Here is a 20,126-nt window from a genome sequence, read left to right as displayed (position 1 = left end):
AAAAAAAAAAAAAAAAAAAAAAAAAAAAAAGGGGGCTTGGCTGTGGGTTACAAAGAAAAGTCTAGGCCCATGACCAGCTAGGTTACACCAGTTCTCAGAGGCATGCAGTTGTCATGGGAAGGACCTCATCTTCCAGAAAGGCTTGAACCAAGGGCAGGTAACAGCTCAGCACGCACTGCAGGAGTATTGCCCATGGACACTCAGCTTCCCTTATGGCTGGGTAAGGACACACGGTTTAATTTTAGCGGATAGAATATGAAATGATAGAACTCCTATTTCAGTTTTCTTTTTTTTGAGACAGGGACCATGTTGTTCAGGCTATTCTCAAATTCTTGAACTCAAGCAGTTCGCCTGCCTTAGCTTCCTGAATAGTTGGGACTACAGGTGTGGGCCACTAAACCTGGCATAACTTTTGTTTTGTTTTGTTTTTTTGGTGCCAGGAATCAAACTTGAGCCCTTTCCCTTGCAAGGCAGGAGTAGAGGAACAACTGAGATCCCTGGCCCTCACTTTGGTTATTAAAAACAAGATTGCTGGGCCAGGGATTTAGCTCAGTGAGGTTCTGCTGCCTGCTTTGCAAACACAAGGTTACAAGTTCGATCCCTGGTACCAAACAAACAAAATCAAAAACAAAATTGCTTAGCCTCCACACTCATGTGCTCTCCTTTCCTGACTTGGAATGACGTGACACTGTCAGATGACACCTCTTCCAACAAGGAGGGAAAAGGGGAGCCACAGGACAGAGACACATGAGCCTCTGAGCTCCCCTGCCAGCTCAGGAGCTAGTTAAAAGAAATAAGGTCTCGTTTCAGTTCCTAGATCTCTAGGTCTCTATTGTATTTTAGCAGCTGCTTTGGGTCATTTGGTGGCAGAGGGAAAGGGAGAAGGAGAGATGGAGAGACAGAGAGAGAACAAGAACAAGAGTGAGAGAGCGAGCAAGCAAGGGAGCAAGAAGTCCTGAAACTTCTGTCTCCTTTGCTTTTACAGCAAATCTAAGACCTGAAGAAGATGTTTACAAACTTCCAGGAAGGCCACAGGGCTCAGCAAGCCACATATGACACCCAACCTACATACCAATTCAAACAAAACCCCTGCTGGTTTCAGCAGCCACCTAGCCCTAGGACCTGTTAAAGCTCATTTTGGGGGCTGATGTGTGCACTAGGCACTGAGTTAAACCTTCTCCATGCCCAACTGCATGGGTCTCTCACAAGGCATGTGTAGTTCATCAGCTTATATTACAGACGAGGAAACCGAAGGTGATGTTAGTCACAGGTGACTTCTTGCCTTTGGCCCCTTTGCAGCATTACCTGGTGTGATGCTGCACCGCCCCCACCCCATTTTTCTCTTCTTTAATGTTAGCAAGGGATGTGGGCTGGGAGCCATGGCCAAATGGCATGCTTGTGCCCCAGCTAAAGGGGGTCCCCATCATCCCACTTCAGCTGACCACTGCTCTTGCAAATGTGAGCCCAGTACAGCCAGATCCCCCAGTTTTTCAAGGAAAGCCAGATTCATATGAAATCTTCTGTTACCCTTTGCTAACCAACTACATCTGGAGCTGTACCAAGCTGTGCACTGGGGACCTCCTTGTCAATTTAGGTCCCTATGACAGATTCTCTTAACATTCTTAACACCTTCCTTTTAACTTCCTGGTACTTGTAATTGCTTGTTCTGCATCTGCCTGGATGCAAGCCCCCTGAAGGCAGGCCTGGACCCAGCTGTGTCTCAGCACTGGCCAACCAGGGCCAGCATATAGTAAAACCTGTCCAATTAACAAACAATAGGATATGATTCTTTCAGGATGTCTAGGGCAGTAGGGTGGTAGAGTCAGCCAGCCCTGGGTCTGAATCATAGTTCAGCCAGAGAAGGGTATGGGCAGCTTGCCCTGGAAGATGGCACAGAAAGACACCTTCGCTCTTACAGGAGATGTCTTATGTCATCTCTCCCCAGCCTGCTGGCTCCTTGGCAGGCTTGGGTGCTGAGACTGGGGGTGAAGATGGCCATGGAAATGTGCTCCAAGAGGACTATGCCGACATAGGCTTGAGGGTGGGGGCGGACAGTGTGGCACCGAGAGGATATAGGTAAAATATGTAGCCTGGCACAGTGCCTGGCATGGTCCTTCTCAGGAAATGCAAGCTGCAGTCAGAGTGTGGGGAGGTGAACTGACCAGTGTTGAAGAGCCCAGGTTCTTCCTTTGCTATGGGCCCTGGACAAGCTGTTTCACCTCTCTGGGCCTCCATTTCCTCACTTGTGAAGTGGGGCTGATAATGCTATCTACCTCACTGGCTTCTGTGAAGAAGGCAAAGCCACACAAAGGGCTGAGCAGTCTGAGCCACTGCCAGCTCCCACGAATGTTGCCTGCTGCTATTACGAGGACAGCACGTATCAAGTGCCTACTGTGTGCCAGATGCCAGCCTGGTGCTGAGGGAAGAGGCGACACACGTCAGACGAAGCAGGCAGAGCAGGTGGCAGTACCCTCTGGGCCAAGTCAGGGAAGGGGCTTTGCAATCTGGGATGATGAGACCTCACTGACATTTGACCAAAGGCTGTAGGAAGAGTCAGAACAAAAGATCAAACAGAGTCTTCCAGTGAGAGGCCACAGGCAGTGCAGGGCGGGCACACTGGAGAAATAGTAGAGGTCTGTGTGCTGGAGCAGGGGAGGGGGACACCAGGTGAGGAAAGCCAATAGGGACTTGATCTAAAGAGCCATATGGGCCATTGCGAGGGCTCTGCCTTTGCCTAGAGCGAGCTGAGGTTTGGAGCACAGCAGTGACACAATCAGAACCCTTGGGCTCCTTCACTGAGAACAGACCATGGGAGGCAAAGATGGAGGTGCAAAACTGTTGGGGAGGCTACTACAGTAATGTGGAGACCACTGGCAGCTTGCACTGGGGTGCAGCTGCAGAAGGGGGAAGCAGCTTATGGCTGCCGGTAAAGGAGTGGGGATGAGACAAGGGGAGCCAGGCTGATGTCAGGCTTCTGACCTCAGCAAATGGAGGCTGGGCTTGGCCTTGGCCTCACTGAACCAAGAAACCTGAGCAGGTAGGAGAGACACTTTACTCTTGGCCATGTTAAGTTTCAGGGTCGCTCAGCCCAGGGGAGATGCTAAGGGATCAGAGACCTGTCTTGAGTTTGGGCAAAAGCAGGTTTTAAAGTCAGGGAAACCTGGATTCAGACCCTAGTTACGCTACCTATTTGGTATCCAATCTGCATTAGTATCTATACCTCTCTGTCCTTTGGTTTCCTCATTTGTCAATTGGGGACAAGAACAAGACCTGTATTTGGAGTGGGTGGGAGGATTACGTGAGATCATGCAGGTAGAATGCTTAGCACAGAGTAAAGGTTCAATAAACTCATTCAACTAACCCATCACTAATTTGTTTGTTGAATAGCTACTATGTGCCAGCCCTGTTCTAAGCCTATGAGATCAGCAAATGATCAGACCAATGGAAGCCCCGGTTCCTGGACCTCACCTGCTAACAGGAAATCTAAACAACTGAAATTGTTCTATGAAGCAGCATGATATGGAAAGCTAGGGAATCTGAGCAGGGCTTTACCAATCCTATCTGAACTTAATGATAGAGTACAAAAAAAAAGGCTTCAATGGGCTAAGACAGCCACCACAGTGGAAGCAGGAGGGCACAGCCTAGTCAGGTGACTGTCCAGGCAGCATAACTCATCCAATCCTTAAAACCTGCCCATGTGGCAGGACAATTCTTGTCCCTGTTTTTCAGTTAGGAAACCGAGTCACACAGAGGCTAAGTAACTTGATTAGGAGGTCTCACAGCTAGAAAATGGCAATGCTGGGATGTGGTGCCAGGCATTCTGACTCTAGACCATTGTGCTCTTATTGCCTTCTCATCTGCTTGATGCGCCACTCCACTAAACCTGATGCAGAGATAATCACTGTGTTGACCACAGTGTACTGACCTGTAGTGCTCAGGTTTGGCCCGAATACTTCTTAGCACAATGCTTCGGGCAACAATTACCAACCAGGTTGTCACCAATCTGCCATTCTTGGTTTGGCCATAATGTGACTCAGCGATGTCTACCAAGACAGCAAGGTAAGGGATATGGTAGGCAAGTTCTCTACCCCTGAGCCCGAGGATTGTCATTTTTTACAGTGAGATTTTTATCTAGACTGAATCTCTGTCTTTTAACATAGGAAGTTAGACCATTCACACTTAATTGTGATTATTAACATGGAGCTTGTTTCTGCCATTTAATTTTATGTTTGTTTCTTTTATCATGCTTTTAAAATATTTTTTTCTTTTTGTTTTTTGAGACAGCGATTTGCTCTAGACAAGTCTGTAGCACAGGCTGGCCTTGAGCTCACTATGTAGCCCAGGCTGGCCTTGAACTTGCAGCCATCTTCCTGTCTCTGCTTCCCAAGTGCTGGGATTATAGGCGTGTGCCACCATGCCTAGTTTAATGTTTTTTTCTGTTACCTGACTCTGTTCTTTAATGATCTGGAATCTTTTTTATTCAATTTTAATTCTTCTAGAAAAGAACTCTTTTATTTATTTATATTTGTAGTGTTGGGGATTAAACCCAGGGCCTTGTGCAGGCTAGAGAAGGACTCTACTACTAAGCTATAATCCTAAAACCATTTACATTTTTTTTTTTTTGGTACTGGGGATCAAACAGGTTCTTGCGCTTGCAAGGCAGGCACACTGAACTAAATCCTGGGCCCTAGCCCATTTACATTTTTAACATGAGCTTAAACTAGTATTTCCAATCTACTGCTGTTGTTAATAAGTATGTCTTTGCCCTGAGATGGTGGTGTGGAAAGCTGCAGACTCCTGGCCCAAACCTTTCCCAGAAAGAACCTGGACTGTAGACCCCCCTGTGTAATTCTGACCCTCTTGGGGACGATTTATGGTGCAGCCTGACTGACTGGTAAGGGAAAGTATTTCAGTGGTTCCTGAGTCTTCTGTACCATTGCTGAGCTCTCTCTTACCTTCAGTCTCTGGACAATTTCCCTTATATCCTCCACAGAGCCCTCTGTGGCCTGCACGAAGATGTGGTCCCCTCGGCCATAAAAGATTTTCAGGGTGGAGGAGTCTGGGGTCCAGCCAATGACATCCCCGCAGTAGCAATTGAATACCACCTCCTTGGTGCGTAGGTCCAGGAGCACCACAAACTCATTGGAAATTCCCAAAATACAGTCGATTTCCACCCCCTGGGCATAGTCCTGAGCAGCCACTCGCCAGGCGATGGCCCCTGCGCTGTGCTGTTCCGCGCCTGCCCGGGCCTTTGTCTTCTCCTTCTTCTTGGAGGTTAGGGAGATGAGGTTGAATTTGCCAGTGGAGTCAATGGGGGTGCTGGAGACACAGTTTTCAGCAAGATCCTTGAGGTACTCCTGGCGGGTCCTGGTGGCCATGGTGTGGAACTTGTCAGACTTGTGTGCAGCATTCTCAGCGTTAATCACCTTGGCCAGCAAGAAGTCTCTGAAGACATCAGATTTGCGGAATGTAGTCCCACTGGGGATGGGGGGTCCAAAAGGAGGAGCGTCTTTGGATCGGGTCACAGCCATGCTGAGGAGGGAGGAATTATGTAGATGTGAAAAGAAAAGCACCCATCCTCTCTTGAGAGAAAAATACATGACCAATAGTATGGGTGTCCCCCTCCTGGTGCTGGGGACTGAACTCAGGGTGTTGCACATGCTTGGCAAGTGCTCTACCACAGGGCCACAACCTCAGCCCCAGGGGAGGCCCCAGGCAGGAGCTTCCTAGGGGACCCTTACACTTGGGAGGGGACTGGGGCTGGCTTCTGCCTGTGAGACTCTGAGGGTGGGCAGGGAACTCCTGAAAAGCCAGCTAGCTAGTTCTGAGCACAGTCCAATGGCACCTCTTCACCGGCCTTCTCTTTCCTATGCTCTGACCCTCATGGTTCACACCTGGCAGGCAGCAGGGCTGGGAGGCAGAGAAGGGCACAGTGGAGATGTAAAGGGGAAGCCAGGCTCTCTACTGCCTTTGGGAAGTCTGTACAAGTGGGAAGAAAGGTCAAAGTATCCACCAGGGTATTTACCCCCCCACACCCCCGTAGGGGAAGATGGTTCTCCTATGCTGTTTGCATGATAATGGTAAGAGCAGAGGTAAAGAACAAGACACAAGGTAACCAAGCTTTCCCCAGAGCACTGCGTGTACTGCATGCCCTATGGACACCTCAGCTGGTGAGTGCTGAGAGCTCCTGCTGTTCTTCCTAGCATAGGGTAACTTTGTAAATACAGAAATTATGGATAAAGTATTCCATGCGACCCAAACGTAATGTAATGTGTGTTCAGGTTTGGTTGGCTCCCTGACCCCCATCTTGACAGGGTGGGCAGGACAATATTCATTCATTCGTTTGACAGGTACTTCTTCAGCTCCTGAGCGTGTGGATGCAGTGACCCCTGCCTTCCCAGAGCTTCTAGTCTAGGAGGAACCACACACTAAAGACACTCAGATGAGAAGGAAGTGCACAGGACACGTCATGACAACAGAAGGCCCTGATGTGGACAGGGGGAAGCTGGGAGGGCTTCTCTGAAGAAGTGACAATCTAGCTGTTAAGTGCTGAGCAGAGCTGAGCAGAGAGCTTCAGGTGGAGGGCACAGTGTATACCATAGCCGCGCAGGAAAGACACAGCACACAGAGTAGAAAGAACCCTGGGGCAGAGCCCAGGGAGCAAGGAGCAGCAGACTGGAACGGTTACCAGTAGCCAGACCACACAGAGCCTTGGTGGTGTGGCCTGCTTCCCACTTGCCCTTCTCTGGAAGGGTGACCTTCTCCTAGGCCCTGACCTCTGCCTTCCAATCGAGTCTGGGTAGTAGGAAGCTCTGGTGGGAGACAGGAAGGTGGGGACAGAGAGGCCAAACTGCAGTCATACACCACGTAACGATCTTCGGGGCAATGATAAGCCACTTATTTGTTTTTTGGGGTTTTTCTTGGGTACCAGGGGTCGAACTCGGTCCCTTGCACTCACAAGGCGGCCAGCGGAATCACTGAGCCAAATCCCTGGCCCTCTGTGTTTTTGCTGTTTTGATACAGGGTCTCATTATGTAGTTCAGGCTGGCCTTAAACTCACTATGTAGCCCACGCTGGCCTCAAACTTGCAGCATCCTTCTGCCTCAGCCTCCTGAGTGCTGGAATCACAGGTGTGAGTGACCATGTCCAGCTCTTGATAGGCCACTTATGTGATGGCAGCCCCATCGAATTATGTCACCTATGACATTGCAGGCACCTTAGTTTCTGTAAGTACATCCTGTGTTTACACAGTGATAGAATCAGCCAGTGATGCATTTCTCACTGTGCTCCAGTACTCAAGGATGTGTACCTGCATTTGTTTCTTTTCTTTGCCTGTTGGACTGTGATAATGGCAGGGACTTTGGTCCTTGGTCCAAACCTCAGCACTGTTCCTGTTGGGAGGCCCTGCTCCCAGGCCTCAGTTGTGCAGCTTCTAGGAACTTCTCCCATCGCCCTCTGACCCTGCCAAGCCTGGGAGAGTAGAGTCCCTACATGCCTCATTTTCCCATACCAGATCCCGGAAGCTGCCCACACCCCCGGTGGTCTGCTCATGAACTCCCTTCAGTTGAATCCAAAAGGAACACTGGCTCTCTCTGGATCTCTAATAGGTGCAGGTGGTAGACAGAGGGACAACTGAGCCAGACATGGTAGCATATGTTTGGAATACTGGGACCCTGGGAGGCTGAGACAGGAGGACCACAAGTTTGAAACTGGCCTGGGCAACTGAGTGAAATCTTGTCTCAAAAATAAATAAATAAAAATAAAATAAATAAAAAGTGCTCTCATGTAGCTCAGTGAGAAGACGCAGGATTCAATCCCCAGTACTGGAAGGGGAAAAAAAAAAAAAGTGACAGCAAGCTGGTGATCTGCAAGAGATCACTGCAGCAGTCTCATGCAGAATGGAACCAGTGTAGGGGACTCATAAGACAGCCACTGCATGACCATGGTAGGTGAGTCAGGCCCTCACTCTTCACCCGCTTTACTTACTGTGCCTTTGTGCCCCAGGACAGCCACACAGCCCCATTGTAGGCTCAGCAGATTCCCCAGCACTAACATAGGTACTCAATTCTGACTACAGTAACAACTGGGACTTGAACAGATACACTGAGAAGAAACAGATTTCCATCATGTGTGAGTACAGGTATTTTCTATTTCCTGAAACAGGCAGACGTTCTTCAAAGGCTGCACAGACCAGGCATACCTCCTTCTATAGGCCTATCTTGGCAGGGCCATGGACGAGATGACCTTGCCAACCCCTTCACTCTTTTATTGCTGAGACAGGGTCTCGCTATGTAGTTCAGGATGGCCTGGAACTCACTTTGTAGCCCAGGTTGGCCTCTAGCTCACTGCAGTCCTCCTGCCACAGCCTCCCGAGTGTAGGAGTTACAGGTGTGCGCACCACGCCCGGGTCAGTCCCTTAACTCTAATTCATGTGTGACCCCTCTGTGCTTTGAAGACAGGAAGAGCTTTGCAACTTCATTCAGCACTTGGTTGCCTACAGGGACAGATTTTGGCTTTTCTCACTGTTCTGACTCATGATTATAAAAATCATGAGATTGCAAACTGCTGAAGGTTCTGGACAATCAGAACAGCGGGTCCCCAACTTCCTAGCAGGAGGAAGGAAGCTTACTTACAACCCACAGGCGCAGGGACCATGCTGGTGTGCCATTCAGAAATGGGAAAGGGCAACAACTCATCACACAACCAGGACACGGTATGATCACCAGGACGTCTGTGCTCCTGCAGCTCAGTAAGTCTTTCTAGAACATTCATACTTACTGATTTAACAATCCTCAGGGCCTGTAATGTATGGGCCAGGGATGTGTCTAGACAGCCCTTCAGGGCCCAACATGTGCCAAGCACTGCGCCCTGACAGACACAGGAAAGAAACCTGTGACATCAGGTTGCCTTCGAGGGAGGAAGAAGCCACATCAGCAAGTGTTGTTTTGCTTTGGGTTTGTTTTTAGAGACAGGGTTTCACTGTATAGCCTAGGCTGGCCTTGAATTTGCAATCCTGCCTTAGGCTCCTGAATGTCAGGATTACAAGTGTGATTCACCATGTCAGGCGAGCGAATTGTTTTTCTGGTGTGGAGTGCTGCCACAGAAACATATCTGGCAAGAGCACAGGGAGGGGGTAATGACCACTGAGGGTGTCAGAGGCATCTGAAGGATGTTTAGCAATTCACTCAAGGGAAAGGCCAGGGGTTGGGTGGAAGGCAGGTTAGGGTGGATGGGTTGGGGCCCAAGATCCTTATTACAGTGGAGACACAAGGTCAAGTGGCCCAGAGAGCAGTGAAAGAAAGGGGAGGGCCAGGGGCCACCTTGGATAGAGCTTTAATGGTTTCTTTCTTTAAAAATAAAGAGAAAAGCCGGGCATGGTGGCACATGTCTGTAATCTCAGCGCTTGGGAGCCTGAGGCAGGCGGATCGCCTCAAGTTCGAGGCCAGACTGAATTACATAGTAAGAATCTGTCTTCAAAAACCAACCAACCAAACAAACAAAAAAACCCCAAAACAAAATAGAGAAATGGTGGAGAGCTGAAGCAAATAAGGCAAAATGGTAATATCTGTTAAATCTGGTGGCAGGCACATGGTATCTCTTATATTATTGTCTGCATTTTTAAGAATGTTTAAAATATTGCATAATAAAAATATTTCAAATTAAACCGTACAAAGCAAGAAAGGTTGGGGCAACAGGAAGAAACTGTCCACCTAGAGACCAAGCAGGGGCTGCCTAGGGAGGTGGAGTGGGCCAGGGGACAAGAGGCAGGGAGGGGGGCACAGCAGGGAGGGGCTGGAGAAGAGCCACCAGGCCAGTTCAACCTCCACCTCTGATCACCAGAAGGCTGCCTCCTCTTCCCCTCATCAGGGTGTGTGTGAACATCTCCCACTTCCTTCACCAGGGCCACCTCTCAGCTGCCAAGGAACAATGCACCTTTAAACCATGGCATCCTAAGTGGCCTGAACACCCCACGCAGATCTCAAGGAAGCTGCATTCTAAGTCCCAGGAACAAATGGGCTAGGGAAATGGGCCCTTGGGCCTGGGATGTGCCTGCAAGGTGGTCTTGCATGCAATGCAAAAGCTCCCAGCAGCCAGGACAATATATCCAGCACCGTGGCTCTTGTCAGCGAGCACTGCACGTTGTAGTGCCCCGCCCTTCTCTCAGACACCCCGCTGGCAGAAGAAACTGGTGAATTCTGCAATTTCACTAAGACTACGTGGACATACACACATACCCTTGACCCAGGGTTTCTATTTGAGGAATTTATCCTATAGCTGCACACTTGGTCATGGTGCGATGAGCAGAAACAAGGTTATTCGTTTTGGGTGCCAAGAAGTAAGCCCAGTGCCTCTTAACGGAGGACAGCAGGAGACTATCATGCATCCATTTCACAGAATGTACAGCAGTCAGAAGGAGGAAAAAAGCACTTTATGTACTGGAATGGAAGGATCTCAAAGACTATGGAATGAAAAAAATTGATGCAGAACACTGTGTATGGTTATTTCAGAAATGGAAAAGAAACACATGGATTTGCTGTGTATACCTGAGGGGTCAGGACACACAAGAAACATGTCAACTGTGAAAGCAGCTCGGTGGTTTGGGGAGACTTTTATCTGCACACACTTTGATAGCCTTTGAATTTCAATCCATTTTCAAAAAATGGAAAGCAGCGCACCTTGCCTGTTCCCCAGAGTCTGCAGGCCCAGCTAGCAGACTGGGCCTGGGTTACTGAGTGGGTATCTCAAAGGACCACACCTCCTTGTCCCTGGAGTGGGGTGGTCATGCCCCTGGGCATGTACTCCTGATAGGATACAGGACAGGTTTGAGGCCTGTATTACCTGCCCGCAAGAGAACCAAAACCCTCAACTCTGCCTCCCAAGCAGAGACACCTCCATAGGTGATCTTTGACTACCCTGCCCCCATCCTTCTGTCCCCAGGATGTTCCTTGAAGCCATCACTCCTGACAGGAGAGTCTCTGTCCTGTGGTCTGCTGCCCAGACCTGGCTGGTACTTGACTCCAACCAGGTTAGTGGGTCTCCATTATGTGGCTTTTGCTCAACTGCTGGGAAAGAAAAGCCCCCTCTGCTGGGCATGCAGTGGGTGGGATGTTACATGAGAGCTGCCAACAAGCACAGGGCACACAAAGACTTCCACATGCCATCTTTCCCCCTGGCACTAGGGTTGAAGCCAGGACCGCTCTACCACTGAGCTACATTCAAAGCCCTTTTCATTTTTGAGAAAGGGTCTCGCCAAGTTGCCCAGGCTGGCTGCTCAAATTTGCAGCCTCCTAAATAGCTGAGATTATAGGCCTGTGCCACTGTGCTTGGCCACAGACTTCCCCCCACCCAAGTTCTGGGGACCAAACACAGGGCCTTTGCACTGAGTTATATCCCCACCCCTTTTTGTTATTTGAAAGCAGGGTCTCAGTAAGTTGCTCAGGCTGGCTTGAAATTGTGATCCTCCTACCTCAGCCTCCGGAGTGCAGGGCTAATCCGCATGCACCATCACATGCCATTTTTGAGAGCTAATGTGTACAACTACATTTTTGTCTTCAGTCCAAGTTGGGGTTTCTGTTACTTGAAACAAAAGAAAGCAGGCAAACACAATCCCTGCTTGCCTCCTTATGTGAACCAGGGAGCCAAGCCTCTGCTGGGCTCACTCTGTCTTGAACTCAGGATCACAGAGCAGCACATAAGGCAGTTGCCTGACTGGCCAGCTGCCCCTCTCTGGTGCTGCCTACTGCTGGCAGTGGTGCTCCAGGTCCTCGCACAGGGGCTTGGTGACACGTACCTATAGCAGACATTCTCAGTGCAAGGGCTGTGTACTCGGACGATGATGAAGACGTGCTGAAAATGGGAGCGGATGTTCTTGGGGGTGAAAGGCAGCGCCCCAGGCTCCTGGAAGATGATCGTCACGATGTCGTTCCCTATGTGCCTCTTCCTCAGCAGCTGGGAAATGGACATCAGAGGGCGGGGAGGAAAGTGTCACAGGTTGTCTTGAGGCGTCCGGCCTGGATCATTACAACAGGTCCTTGCCATCTCCCTGTTCCTGTCTTGTACCCTCTGTGTCCCCACAAGCAGCCAGAGGGAAGCTGTGTGCGCTGGAGTCAAGTCACATCCCTCCCTGCTCAGAGCCCTCCTGTGGCTCCCCCTCACTCAGGCTCAAGGACAAAGTCCCCCCTGCTGCACAAGTGGCCCACCCCATCGCCTTTCCTCATGCTGGCCCCTGCTGCTCTTCAAGGCCTCTGCACCGGCTGCCCCCTTGCCCCAGGTCCCCATGCCGCTTCTCTCCTCACCTCCTCAGGTCTGAGCTGAAATGTCCCTCTCTGTCCCCGACACTTGTCCATCTTTGCCTGCCCACCCAGCACCGAACATTACATGTGGAACACAGTGACTTTCCTTCTCCCACTTGCTTCTTGTCTGTCTCTTCCCACTCAAGTGTCAGCGCCAGGAGAACGGGCATTTTGCCTGTTGTGTTCATTGCCCACGGCTGCATCCTCAGCACCCAGGACACTGTCTGGCATACAGAGATGCCCAATAAATTAGACTCACTAAAGTTGGTGGCCTTCGATTCACTCAAAGCCATGCTCATTGACCATGGCAGTCTGACCAGAATATGGGCGAGCTGAATGCAGGTCACACTCCTCCCCTGGACACCTCAGTTGAGAAGAGTGGGACTGTGGGGATTTGGGTGGGCCAAGGGGAGCCCTGTCCTCTTCCCTCTGCTTGTCAGTCTCTGAGGAAGATGCTGGTGTCTCCACCCATGGTGATACAGTCACAGCATCCCACCTATTTGCTGAGATTATGCTTTCCCATTAAGGAATGCAAGACCATGATGAAACCCGTGGGTGGCAGTCCCATGGGACTCTACATGAGGTGGCTCTGGTGTAAACTCCAGACATACTCAGCAGCTCAATGTACCCTTTTGATCCCTGAGTTCTCGTATGTTCTAAATGCTACCACATTAAACCACTAGATAAAGGACCCATGTGCTGTGGCCAGTCCTGCACTAGGATCATCTGACAGCCACAACTCAAACTCAGTCACCCACTGAGCAGGTACCTTGGGCTTGGCCTGTCCCGACCCCAAGCCGAGACAGCAGCCCAGGGACTGGCGTGCAAATGGTTCAGTGAGACTCAGCCCAGAAACAACTCTGGGACAATGGAAGAATGTTGTGGCATGGCTAAGCTGGTGGTTGTCCCCAGATGTGGCTAAGCTGATGGGATGTAACATAGGGCTGCTAGGGAGACCTGTAAGTAACAGTCACTGCACAGAAAAGTAGAGGTAAGACACAGGATTCCTAAGGCTGCCTGAGCCCAGGACCCAGCAATACCTAAAGACAGTGCACTCCCAGAACCTTAGGGTTTTATAACCCAATAAATCCCAATTTTTGTTTATACCAGATTGATTTGAGTTTTTGGTCAAAATAATGTTAACTAATTCACTGTTCTTTTTCATGAGACGGGTGATGACCCAAGAGACCCTGAGGGGAGTCAGTATAGCTAGAGGTAGGCAGCATGGCCAAAGAAACAGCAACAGAACCAGACGAAATGACCATGGCACCGAGGGCCTTCAAGAGCCTCCATTGACCCACAGGAGGATACCAAGAGCCAACGCCTGGCAGGCAGCCGGCCGGCAGCCAGGGCAGGGAGTGAACCTGGGGCCAGGTGTGCGCCGGCCAGAAACCACTGACCTGCTGCCTATTGTTGGGCGTGTATGGGAGCAGTGTGGAGACGTGGAACATGATCTCGTAGTCCTGGTACGTCGTGTAGAGGGAGTGGGTGCCTGTGGAGTCGGCTGGGATGGAAACACCAGTTAGTACCACATTTCTAGAGTCTCTGGGTTTTTGCCATATCCCACATACCATCTGTGCTGGTTTTAAACTCAATGCTTTTACTTAAGTCCACTCTTTAAAATGAAATAAATTTACATAAAAAGGAAACTTCCTGTTATACATCCCCCAAATTGGTAACATTTAAAAAGCCTGACAGTACTGAGAGCCAGTAAGGAGGGAGAGAAACTGCAGCCCTTTATGTGGCTGGTTAGGTATGTAAATTGGGGCAAGCGCTTTGCAAAACTTCTCAGTAGCAACTCTTAGCACAACATTCCCTCTCCTGGGATACAGCCTAGAGAAACCATGCATATGAACCCCGGGACGACAGTACAAGGACCTTCCAGTGTCAGTCAGAAGAATGGACAAACACACCGTGGAACGTGCATATCCTGGTAATATCACCAGAGAAAGGAACAAGCACAGCTGTCACATAGGTGAACGCTATAAATACAACCTTCTGTGAAAGACACCAGGCACAAAGGAGCATGTACTGTATGGTTCCATTCATGTTACGTGCAAAAGCAGACCAAATGAGCTACAGTATGAAGTTCATGTGCACGAGGTCCTTGGGTTCAAATCTAAGCACAAACAAAAACAGTTCTACCGTTTGGGGATGTGAAAGATAAAGAAAGCAAAGAAATGATTATCGTGACAGGATGCTGGTTATCTCCAATAGGACGGGGGTTATGATCAGGGAGAGGAGCACTTAATTACAGATTCTAGATTTCAGAAGGGGAAAACCGAGGCACAGAAAGGTCACACTGCAATATAGCCTGAGCCAGAATTCAGGCTGGCTGCCTCCAGATTTGATTGGGGGGCGCAGGGACAGGGTTTCCCTAAGTTTCCAGGTTGTCTCAGACTCCTGGGCTCAACAGCTCTCCTGCCTCAGCCTCCAGAGTGGCTGGGGCTACAGCCATGGTACAGCACTGCACCGGGCTGTTCGTTTTTTTCTTTCTGTCAGTGCTGGGGATAGAACTCAGGGCCTTGCACATGCCAGGCAAGTGCTTTACCACTGAGCTACACCCCAACCCCTCCAAACCTGTTTTCTTAACAGTATTCCTGGCTGCCTCTCAGTCAACCAGGGACACGAAAGCCACAGCTGGCCAACGCCAGAGCTGGGTGACCTCCAGGTGGCTGCTCAAGCCATAGGCACTCCTGACTGTTAGTTGGGGAGACTGTGTGGGGTTCGACTTTAGGGGTTCTCTGAGAAAATCTGCTTCCCACAGAAGCCATGTGGCAGCAACTGCTGCTCTCTTGAGTGTTAGTTCTCTAACGGGCCTGTGCTGGGCACTCGGCCTTCACAGCGAGCCCCGGTGTGGGGGAGGACTGTGGCCACATGGTGTGAAGGAGGACCCTGAGACTCAGGAGTGGGCATCTGTCTGAGAGGGGAGAATATCCCTCCTCTTCCTTTTCCTGCCTGTCTTGCTCCTTTAGCCAAGTAGGAAATAACACCTTCAACAGTCACACTTGTGCCCTCGCCACTTCCTTGGTGCCAGGCGTGCTGTGAGGTGACTGCCTCCTCGGCCCTCCGTGGGCAGCTGCCGTCCTCCAGGAGCTTAAGTATGCACTGTGGAGGGAGAGCTCAGGACCTCTGGGTCGACATGGGCGCCCTGAGCCCTCCCCACTGAGCTCCTGAGGCAAGCGCAGCTACGACCCTCCTCTATCCTCTACAGATGAGGGGGCTGAGGCTCAGTGGGGTGACTGAGCCCAGCCATAACAGACACTGGCAGTCCATTTCCTGGGGAGTTGTGACACCCAGGCATGTAACTCATCCATCTCTCAAACTACTTATAAAACATTTCCAACCCACACACCAGAAACATCTACATGTATACAGGCATTCAGTGTTCAGAGATTGCTACCAGGGCTAACAGAGTAGCTGCCATTGCCTCAGGAAACAGGCTGCTTCCAACCCTCTGAGCTGAGGGGTGCTTCCCAGTTGGACGCACGGCCCCTGCAGAGGTGCCAGCTACCCGGAATGTGGAGTCTATCACTCCCTCGTCTTTTTGTAGTGTTCCACGACGAATGAATCCCAAAGAGTGTTGTAAATGACTGGTATATAAGGAACATCATCGGTACACACTCCCCTGAGACCTGATGTCTGTGTGAGGGAAGAGGCCTTCACCAGGCTGCTGCTGCCTGACTCCTACCGTTCTGATTCCACAGCACTCCCAGGTGGCCACAGTTAGGAACAGAGTCTAGCAGTGCAACTGCTGAGCCCAACAGCAGGGGGTCTCCTAGCCACTAGAACACACTAAACTGCTTCCCCTGAGCGGCTGTGCTATTTTGGTTTGCACAGTGGTGCTGGAGAGCTACTGCTGTCCCCGTCAGGTGGGCATATGGTGGCTGCTCCCCATCTAAGCAGCTCCCACTTACTCTTGACGTCGAGCTGGGCGGCATACTTGGTGAAGCCCTTCAAGCAAACCTTCTCACCCAGGAGCTCGAGGAACTCCTCGAAGGCTGGGCCGGCCTCTTCATTATTGTACATCTCCTCCTCAGAGCTCTGGCCGGCCTTGCAGTACAGGATGCCCACTTTGTGCTTCTGGCACAGCTGCGGACACAAGGGTGGCTGTGTGAGCAGCTGCAGGGGGTGGTCACGAGGGGGCTGAGGGGGCCACTCCCGCACAGAGCCGTGGTGGGCGGGGGTCTCCCGGCTGTCTGTCTCCTTCCTCCCATTCTGGAGAGGCAAGGAAGGCACCCAGCGGGGGAGGGAGAGCAAGGGAGAGGGAAGTAAAATGAAGACATGTTACATGCAAGTACCAACTCCCATGGGGGTTGTAAACATTAGGTACTGAGAACATGTGCTAATAAAAGTTAAAAAGAAGAAAAAAACAAGGCCCCCATGGCGCCCACTTTCTTCATCCCAGGTGGAGGCAGCTGGTGATGCCACTCTTGAGTACAGATGGGGTGCCGTGGTCAGCTGTTTTCAGGAGAAGGATGGGTGCTGGCTGAGATTCTGCCAAATAAAGCAAAATCTACAGTGTTCAGGGCTTGGGACTCTCATTCAATAACCGTACTTGCTTCAGTATCCCTGACTGCCCTGGTCCCTGAGCCATGGACAGATGCATGACTGACACTCTCTCTCTCCTCTTACATATGCCAGGCAAGTGCTTTACCACTGAACTATAGCCCCGCTCCTCCAAACCTGTTTTCTTTTCTTTTCTTCTTTTTTGGTACTGGGGATCAAACTCAGGACCTTGCACTTGCAAGGCAGACATGATGCCACTGAGCTACATCCCCGGCCCAAACCTGTTTTCTTAACACTATTCCCGGCTGCCTCTCAGGGTCAGTTGGGGGACACTGAAGCCACAGCTGACCAATGCCGGAGCCAGGTGACCCTCCAGGCTGCATGAGCCAGAGGCACCCCTGCCTGTTAGTTGGGGAGACTGTGAGAGGGCACTCGACTTCAGGGGTTCTCTGAGAAGGTTTGCTTCTCACAGAGGCCATGTGGCAGCAGCTGCTGCTTTCAAGTGTTAGCTCTCTAAGGGGCCTGTGCCCCATAGCGGGCACCCTGGGGGCCTTATTTTTCATTTCTTTTTGTACATGTTTGCAGTATGTTTACATCCATCATGGGGAGCTGGTCCATGTACCTAACATGTCTCTGTCACACAGGTAGACACAAATATGCACACAGAGGAACCTCATTCTTGGTGCCTATCTTGCCCCCAGGCTATTTTTTCATACCTAGAACTGGAAAACAAATTCCTGCTGTTGCTGAGAGTAGGGTAAGTATGCTTCTGTTGTCAAAAAACAGATAGATAGATAAATAAATAAAGTGGCCAAGACAGAGGCACAGTGGAGCACAGTTCAGTTCTTCCGGGACCCACCCTGTGACCTGCCCTCCCCGTGTCCCAGCTCACCCCCTGTTCGTCCAGCTTCAGCAGCTGCTCCGTCACCTTGGGAGTGTTGAGTGCCAGGCGTAGGCAATGGATGTTGAGCTCGGGGATGACGTACTCGAGGGCGTCTCTCAGGGGCAGGCCCCGCCCAGTGCCATGCTTGGTGGCCGTAGGCGTGGCATCTTCCAGGATGGAGCCCCGCAGTGTGATGAGCTACCCAAGGGAGAGAAAGGACAGTTAGGCTCCCAGGGCCTCAAGGGTGGCTGAAGCACTTGAGGGTCCCTTTTAAGAGACTTTAACACAAGACGGGCTAAGGGCAGATGCTCTGGGGCAGAGCCAGGACTCAAACTTGCTGCCTCTTCCTTGTGTGACCTTGATCAAGTGACTTCAGAAGTCTGTGGGTCAATGAAAACAGGCACCATGATACCCAAAAGGATACTGGGGGTTGAATGCAACTATGGACGTAACATGCTGTCCTATGTTCACACACCCCGGCCGTTGCCTCCTGTGTGCTGGTCTTTCTCTAGATGCAGGGAACAAGCAAAGACCCCTGCTCTGGGAGGCAACATGAGCAGGCACATGGAGGACAGGAAGCATAAGGAGGCATCTCCTGTGGTCACCACCAAAGCACCATTATGATATCAACACACTACTGTCCACTCTCAAGTGCAGCCCTTGCCTGCCCTAGAGATGGGTGCCAGCTTGGATCTCAAACTGTCGCACTGGTTTTCAACTAGTTTCATGAAGAAAAAAATCACCAATGTTTTTTTTTTTTTTTTTTTTTTTTGCTGTGCCATGGATCAAACCCAGGGCCTCACAAATGCTAGGCGAGTACTCTACCACTGAGTGCCACCCCCGGCAACTCTGATTTGGACAGTCTGTGAGTGGAGGTGCCAGACATGCACACGTATGCATTCACTGGTACCTTGGTATGCATGATTAATCGGTTCCTGGAGGCATGACAAGCACCAGAAATGATGAGTACTGAATAAAGTGTTTTAGTTGGGAAGGGTAGCAAGTCACAGGGCAACTGACACCAGCAAATTCTAGCTTGCATGTCAAGTACCAAACAATCAGTACTGGGAGGAAATTTTTGTGTCAAAATGTGACAAGTTTCAAAGTAGACGGCATGATTGTGTGTGTATCCATCTACAAAATCACACAAGTGTGCACATAATGCACACATCTTTAACCCCTCTCAGGTAGTCCTGATGTGTAGTTTAGGGCTGAAATTCTTTTTTCTTTTGACCACACATTTGGATCATTTATTTTCATATTTACAATAAGAAGAGTCTAAACCGCAACCCTCGGTTCTCAACTCAGAGGGTCTCTCACACCTGCAAACAAGTTCCTAGTTCCTAGGTCATTTTTTACTACTGTATGACAGGCCACCATCTCCTGTGTTGGAGCGGCAATCTGTCTTTGGTATGTATGTATGTTTGTTTGTTTGTTTGTTTTTTGAGACAGGGTCTCACTATGTAGTTGAGACTGACCTGGAACTCACTGTGTAGCCCAGGCTGGTCTCGAACTCACAATGATCCTCCTGCCTCAGCCTCCTGAGTGCTGGGATTACAGGCGTGCGCCTCCACACCCAGCTTGCATGTTTTTTTTAAGGGCTGAAATTCTTTAGCCAAAGCCAGTTATGGCTCTCTCATTCCCCTTCTTCGGGTGTTGCTTTCCAAGTTTTCCTAGAGCTGGTTCCAGGCAATGACATGTGAAAGGAGTCCTTCATGAGGACGTCTGGGCAGATCTTCCTCTCTAATAAAAAGAAAGTCCCTTCCCACCTGCCTGTTTCTTCTTGCTAGGGACACTGGTGTGAGAGTTTATGTTTGGAGCTATGATGGCCGTGTCGTGATCAAGCGAAAAGAGACAACAGAAGCTCACAAAGAAATTGATGGTTGCAGCTGCCTACCTTCAGACTTGTTCAATGATTTTGTAAAAAACTCTTATTTGCTTTAGTTATGGCTAGCCAGATTTGTTACTTTTCAGTCAAATTCCTGATATATCTTAGTAACTAAGTCACACTGTAGTTCACTGTACTGTGTTCCAGGTGATGTCATAATTACCTAATTTTATGTGCTGATCTATTCATGGGATGATATTATCCCTGTTTTACAGATGAGGAAACCGAAGCTCTTAGAAGTTAGGTGTCTTATCCAACATCACCACAGCTGACAAGGGGCTGAACTAGATTTTAACCCAGGCCTGACTTCTCCAAAGCTTATGCGTTTTCTTTTTGCCCAAGAAATATAATCTACATATATAAAAGTATATAATACATATGCATGGCTAAAGAAATGATCTCAAAGTGAGTACCTTGTTAGTTATCACCTAGATCGAGAGAAGCAGCAGTTCCAGACTCTAGAAGCCCTCTCATGCCCCTTCCCTTGCATTCTTCTAACTTCTAGTACCATAATTCATTGCTGTTTCCTTAGAGCCTGTAGCAAGTGTCCTAC

At 50.0% G+C, this 20,126-nt stretch overlaps 1 protein-coding gene across 4 annotated transcripts in view; it reads right to left on the bottom strand.

The window, feature by feature from the left end:
• Positions 1-20,126, bottom strand: part of Sipa1l3 (signal induced proliferation associated 1 like 3) — a 220,383-nt gene that overhangs the window by 66,149 nt on the left and 134,108 nt on the right. For 3 of the 4 annotated variants that reach the window (XM_019208749.2, XM_019208750.1, XM_019208751.1), the window contains 5 exons: positions 17,695-17,883; positions 16,211-16,385; positions 13,694-13,797; positions 11,792-11,949; positions 4,956-5,532 (listed from right to left, as the gene is read on the bottom strand). In XM_019208749.2, coding sequence (XP_019064294.1) covers positions 4,956-5,532; positions 11,792-11,949; positions 13,694-13,797; positions 16,211-16,385; positions 17,695-17,883 — 1,203 coding nt within the window. The remainder of the gene's footprint in view (positions 1-4,955; positions 5,533-11,791; positions 11,950-13,693; positions 13,798-16,210; positions 16,386-17,694; positions 17,884-20,126) is intronic. The other variant, XM_019208752.1, reaches the window with a different exon arrangement.

This window comes from Fukomys damarensis, unplaced genomic scaffold, assembly GCF_012274545.1.
Source record: "Fukomys damarensis isolate Sample0158 unplaced genomic scaffold, DMR_v1.0_HiC HiC_scaffold_19, whole genome shotgun sequence".
Lineage (NCBI taxonomy): Eukaryota > Metazoa > Chordata > Mammalia > Rodentia > Bathyergidae > Fukomys > Fukomys damarensis.
This window is presented reverse-complemented; position numbering and strand designations above follow the sequence as displayed.